Source organism: Austrofundulus limnaeus, unplaced genomic scaffold (genome assembly GCF_001266775.1).
Source record: "Austrofundulus limnaeus strain Quisiro unplaced genomic scaffold, Austrofundulus_limnaeus-1.0 Scaffold37, whole genome shotgun sequence".
Classification (NCBI taxonomy): Eukaryota; Metazoa; Chordata; class Actinopteri; order Cyprinodontiformes; family Rivulidae; genus Austrofundulus; species Austrofundulus limnaeus.
In genome coordinates, this window is record NW_013952439.1 from 2,341,390 (window position 1) to 2,348,276 (window position 6,887).

The following is a 6,887-nucleotide window of genomic DNA, read 5'->3' on the forward strand; positions in this document are numbered from 1 at the left end:
TTCAAAGCTTTCACCCTTCTTGAGAAAATTAAAACTTTAAACTGCAGTCAAATTTAAAAATGTCAACCCTAGAAAGTAAAGTAGGCTAATAGTAGTAAACATATAAAGCATCACTTTTTGTGCTTTTTTATTTTTATTTTTTATTTTATTTTTTACATAACAGTATACTTCAAAACTGAGTAGTTATCTAAACTCCGGTTAAATTAGTGGAGCTATGATCTAATCACACTCTTTTTCATGCTGCTTCTTTTTTTTCCCTGATCTAATTATGCGTAATTACTCAACACTGAAGGGGTTAATTAGGATTACTGATGCACACAATTATGTATATTTAAAGGCATTCTTATTTGTGTTAAAGTTGTATTTGCTGACTCRAGTCTTGTTCTTATAAGAAGGAATTAGCATTTTTGTTTGTGATAATCCACTGAGTCRTGTTCAGTTTTATCTTTATTATTAGTAGTATCATGACCAAACACATCACTAAGACCTAGCATCTCTCAAAGGAGTGCATATTGCCTTACATCATCCATATCTGGCAATATTAGTGTTGAATTCTTTTTTTTTTTTTTTTCTGTTGAGAGTTGATTTCACAAACGAAGGCCTAAAGGAAAGAATGAGCACAGTATGTGATGCCAATTGACCTTCATTAGGACCAAATGATGAATTGAGGCTCAGATAAGCAAAGAACACCAGAAATAAATCACTCCACGTTCGTTTTTTCTGATCTGTGCACGTGTCTGTGTGTTCATTTGTTTGTTGTGCTAGCAAAACATCTGATAAACCACTGCATGGGCTTTTCTAAAACTTTTAAAAAGTAAACAGTTAATGTACAACTGGATGGGTGATGTGGAGACTTTTTATTGGGATTAATAGAAGCAACAGAATACAATTCATTTTTAATATACATTTGAAAAAAGCGAAACAATCTGATCAACTTGAGCCATATAAAAATACTGGATCAATTTATTGTGCTGGACCTCTAAAATGAAAGTGGATCCAGTCAGTGTTGTTGCACACTCTTTCTAGTACATTCTTTGAACTCCCTGCTTGTTGGCTCAGCAAAGGTGCCCCCATGGTACATTTCAATCTTTGTCCCACTGTACATTGAAAGCCTTTATTAACATACAGTGCGATGAGGGTTTTGGTCAGAGTTGTGAGAGAATATGTGTGGTCAGCCCATTCTGYCTTTATCCAGGTCAAAAGACACGATAACATCCAACAGGCTCCACTGGAAAATAAAGTCATGCAGATTGTGTCCTCTCATATTTTCTCAGCAACGAATCAAAAGGACTCAGATTCTCTAAAGGTAAGATCCTCCTGGATTATAACAAACAAATATAACATACGTTTTTCTGTTTATTGCTTATTTTCATTTCTAGGAGATTCACTGATTTAGCAACCAATTTATGGGAAACTGCCAATTGCTGTATTTAGTTTTTAGATAATGACAGATTATTTGTTGATTGTATGTGACACAAGTAAGGATAACACATTGAGAAAGCTGGAAAGAGCCTAAAGTTATTGCATGCTGCAAAAAAAGATGAAGTGGATGATAGTGTTTTTGCATGTGTGTGTGTGTGTGTGTGTGTTCACAAGATACCTCATAAACCACTGGAACGATTTTAATGAAACTTTCATGAAACCATCATTCATAACATTAAATATAAATTTATAACTGAATACCTTTTGAAGCTTGACAGATTCAAGATGGCTGACACAACCTATCGAAAATAGTGAATATAAACATGGATATGATCCACTGAAATTTTCCGACATTGAGCTAAAATTTGATGTGGTAGTAGAGAGTCATTCGCTATATGTCAGAGCATGTTATCTTGTGATGTGACATTATTTTTAATGTTTGACCAAACTGACTCCAACTCTAATTTCTCAACTTAAGATGAAAAACTGTGGATTTAAAAGCAGAGATGAGACGTTTGACTCTTTGAAGGGATGCAGAGCTTGATGATTAATTTGTTTCATGGAGCTGTTCAACAGAGCCGTTCGATTTTGAACGTTATACCATCACATGGGAAGATACGTTACCACGTATATGCTTTACGTCATCATGTGGGGGAACCATGTGTTTTAAGCCGAACCCCATCACCCTTTTYCACGAGCTAGTGTACTCCACCCCTCGCCCTGTTTTTCTTGAAAAAAGTGAAGGAGTGATTGTAAAATGAAGATATTATAAGGAGTAAAAAACAATACTTTTTTATTTTTACTTTATTTTAGTTTTACTCTCCGCAACTACCCTTCATTGTAAGGAACTGTTCAAATGGTTCAAATTGTTTGAAAATGTTGCATCTCTAACATGCATCCCATCAATGCCTCTACTGTAGATGGTTTCTTTACCAACAATCAAAAAGCCATTATTTAATAATAACACCTGATTGTTTTAACTTTTTCTTTTCYCAAAAGTGTCAAGACATTCATCTAGGATATGATACATGCTTTGGCTAATACCTCCTGTAAATAGTCTCTCATCTACTGCTTGTCTACAGAAATGGGGGACTGGTCCATCCTTGGTCGTTTCCTTACAGAAGTTCAAAACCATTCCACGGTTATTGGAAAGATTTGGCTGACGATGCTGCTCATCTTCCGCATCATGCTCGTGGCCCTGGTGGGGGATGCCGTGTACAGCGATGAACAGTCCAAGTTCACCTGCAACACCCTGCAGCCCGGCTGCAACAACGTCTGCTACGACACGTTTGCTCCCGTCTCCCACCTGCGCTTTTGGGTCTTCCAGATCGTTCTGGTCTCCACGCCTTCCATTTTCTACATCGTCTACGTCCTGCAAAAAGTCTCCAAGAAGGAAAGCTCAGAGGTCAGGAAAGTGAATGCCGTGCCCAAGGCCTCRTCTCTGCTTGAAAGGCCGAGGCATTTAAGAGTGGAGAAAGAGACGGTCCTGGAAGCTGGCAGTTCGTATGACACCGCTTTCACAAATGAGGACTGGAGCTCACAGGAAAGTGAATACGAGGAGAGGAACCAGCTGGATGGAGAGATTAGAGAAGTGGGTGAGGATCCAACTCATCTTTCAAGTAAAGTGTTGCTTATCTACATTGTCCATGTTGTGCTGCGCTCCATCATGGAGATAATATTCCTGATTGGGCAGTACTACCTTTTTGGATTCGAAGTTCCACACCTGTTCCACTGCGAGACCTACCCTTGTCCGAACAGGACCGACTGCTTTGTGTCTCGAGCAACAGAGAAGACCATCTTCCTGAACTTCATGTTCAGCGTCAGCCTCGGCTGCTTCATCCTGAATATCGTGGAGCTGCACTATCTGGGCTGGATTTATATATTCCGAGTGCTRTTCTCCGCATTCTGCCTGTGCTGCGAGTCGAACAGAGAGCCCATGCAGCAGGTGGAGTTGTATTCCTACAGTAACCCACTGCTGCTCGAGCTCAAACATTCCTTGCGTGGGAGAGTTGTCCTGCAGACGGCTGCGGCCATGTCCCGGGACAGGAGCGGCGGGGTCCCGAACCAGGTCCCGGCCATCTCCTTTGAGACAGACTCGACTTTGGAGTGCACCTCGAAGAGAACTTCTGACGAACGGGATCGCAGCAAAACAAGACCACACAACGTTGCCAAAATAGGACGAGGTAAAAAATCTTGGCTGTGAATTATTCAATCTTTTGTGTCACCTTTAATATATTTTCTTTTTAAACATGTGCAGCCCTATTTATGAAAAGGATGGGACAATGTGCAAAATCTAAATGAAAACACAATACAGTGTTTTGCAAACTTTACAGACCCAGTATATTTTACATTGTGAACTCCTGTCAGTGTATTACATATTCTTCATTTCTCATTCTGTCACTCATTGTGCCTTCTTTTTCTTGCTATCAGTTCTGTAAGTCTGTTCTGCTGCTATGTTAGCTTTTTGTTTTCTAAAATTTCCCAAACTCCTTGTACAAGTCTGTATTCCTTCTACCAGGATAAAAAAATAATAATAACAGATCTGATTCTGTACACCACTGCATTGACTCAGGAACACTTTCACAAGTTACTGCCTGTAAACACAGTTCACTGTGCCARCCACAAATGCAATCTGAAGCTCTATCATGCAGAAAAGAAGTAAACATCACCCAGAAAAGTCAGACTAATTTAAATGTAATTATTTTTTGAAAATCCAGGGTTCCACGTCTCCCATATTAAAAAGGAGAGGGACCATCCTGTTATCAGTGCACAGTTCAAAAGCCTGCCTCTCTGATGGTATAGGGGTTCATTAGTGTCCATGTTAGGTTTAGGCAATTTACAAATATGATAAGGCACCATCAATGTAGAAATGCCAAACTGGTTTTAGAGCARTATATCCTGCCATCCAGATAATGTCTTTTTCAGGAAGGTTTTGCATATTTCAGCAAGTCAATGCTAATCCTCATACTGAATCTATAACAGCAACATGGCTTCATAAAAGTCCATGTGCTAAACTGTGCAGCATGTATTCCAGATCTCTCACTATTTAAAAACATTTGACCCATCAGGAATCAAAAAAAGTCGGCAAACAACTAAATGACTTGTTAAACAACTAAAATCCTACATCCGTCAAGGATGGGACAACATTCCCTCCAAAACCTCCATCTTTTGGTCTCAATTTCGTAGCTTCAACATAAGTTTATGACTGTATGTAAAATGGGGTTTTTGAGATTTGTAAATGACTGCATTTTTATTTTAAGTTTTTACAAAATAAACCAACTTTTTCACAATTGGTTTTGTACATCTTACATTTTTTTGGAAGAATTTTTTTGATTGAATTTTAAACAATGTAATTTTTAAATGTTTTGTAATAATTTCTTCACTTGTAGTAAGATATTTCATGAATGGAATTTGTTCGTATCAAGACTTTGAAAACAGCTGCGTATTGCATCAAGAATAAAAAAGAGAAAATAAAATCTAAAACCCTTTATGGCTCATTGGGTATTTGTTTATTGTAGTTATTGTAGATTTAAATGACTACCAAGCCTTTTTTAAAAGTTGGTTTTGTTGAAACTTTTAGTTTAATTTATTTTGKTGTAACTTGTTCTTACTTTTACACACTCCTACTTTACTCACCTGATTCAAGATGGCCACCACATCCAACTGACCTTTACAATTACAAAGACAGCTAATTTTTATTACTTAAAAATCAATGGCAGTCAGACAATGTGCTAAAATTTGGTGTGTTAGTAGCTGAAAGTCAATTAGAACAAATAATCTAAGTGCTGTGTAATTGATGCTTATGATTTCAGGGTCAACCTAGTTCTTTGTTAGCAAAATATCTCATAAAGCRCTGAAWKGTTTTTAATTTAAATGTAATGACATAACCATATGTAAAAAATGCATGTACATTTACAACAGATTAACTTTTAAAGTCAACCCTACSACAAATGGCATCCACAACTGATAAATATTGATCATTAAATTGCACAGCACATTCACCATTTTCATTAAAAAAAAACTTTATTACTCATTAGTTTTTAAGGCAATGATATATAACTATTTATTGATAAGCAAAGACAAAAATCAGCATTTCCCAATAATGTTTTGCAAAATCTTTTATGTAATTTAAAGATTTTGTCCAGCAAAGCTCTGACAGCATGGAACTAACCTGAATTGATTCCAGTGAACAAAAAGTCCAGGAGGGGTCACTGCGYTCCAATGTGCACTGCTGATGCCTTCAGGTACTGTTGGGAATAAACATTGAGAGTAATTTAAACATTGACAATTATTACAATTATTATGTTGCTAAAATACTAAAATTTAGATGTACTGGATTTTATGTTAAAGCATAAGAGATGTTGCTTACTTCACTTTTAAAGCTTAGACTATATAAGGCTTTGTGTTTATATTTATTCAGTAATTTATCTAAAATTGTTTCTATTTCTTTATTGTAGCCTACTGTACCACAGTTGTGTAGTTTTAATAATTTTCAAAATACAGTAGGCTAACAAAGGCGTTTGAATTATTTCGGGTTGTTTACCTCGGACCACAGTAATCCCACAGTTTTCGGAAATCGGAGCTTTGAGATAGCCTTTGAAGGCATCACCAGTACATTCCCGCACCTACAGTCAATTACTGCGAGGAGGAAAATGCCGAAAACTTCTCCTAGTTAAGACAACAACGCTGTCAGTTTTGAACATTTCCAGGTAAGTGGTTCTCATGCTTTTTGAGTGCTTTGGCTTGGTGATATTTTTCATCAGTGACATTTGTTGTATCTGCTGAATGTGTTCCCTGTGCTAGATAGAGAACSAGGGCAAAGCAGCTTATAGGCAGAGAGCATTATGGCCAGGCTTGTCAAGGCGACAAAACAAGCTGCACYAGACTTCAGAAACACAAATGTCACTCACTTACTGTAACTAGAACATGCTTTAAAGTAATGGAGGATCAATTTTCTGCTATTTCACAACCGTTTTGACCCTGGAGTAAATGTGAATAAAGGTGAAAATTTGCTAAATGTACAGGACAGACCCGTGCAGCTTTTTACTTATTTGAAACCCAAATGTTCTCCATCACTTTGTGGTGATGCTGACAGTTTGAGAGCAACTCTAAAACGCCTCTATCAGTCTGTGTATCTGGGCCAACTTCACAGAAATTGTGTCACAGATGTGGAAGAGTAAAGAACTAAGATAACACTTTCAAATTATGAAGTTATATATACAAAGGGAGAGATTATGTCCAGAAATCAAATAACATTGAAATATGTCAGTAAAATATATAAAATAGTAGTTGTTCATGTTGTTTGTGCCATCATTTTGTTCTTTTGTTTTTAACTAATCAGCAATGTTTGTGCACGTTTTATTCTTTATTCTTTATTATTCTATAAAAGATGCCTCCTCCAGTAAAAATATATTTTTAGTATTTTTGCTGATTATTCTAAACAAATAACAATAAATGACATTTGG

General features: G+C 36.8%; 1 protein-coding gene across 1 annotated transcript; it reads left to right on the forward strand.

Annotated features, from left to right (window-relative positions):
* The first annotated feature begins 1,265 nt into the window (after positions 1 to 1,265).
* On the forward strand, positions 1,266 to 3,625 carry LOC106516320 (gap junction delta-2 protein). Its single transcript, XM_014006618.1, has 2 exons — positions 1,266 to 1,306; positions 2,505 to 3,625. The coding sequence occupies exon 2, from the start codon at positions 2,507 to 2,509 to the stop codon at positions 3,623 to 3,625; it is 1,119 nt and encodes a 372-aa protein (XP_013862072.1). The 5' UTR covers positions 1,266 to 1,306; positions 2,505 to 2,506.
* Positions 3,626 to 6,887: the final 3,262 nt, after the last annotated feature.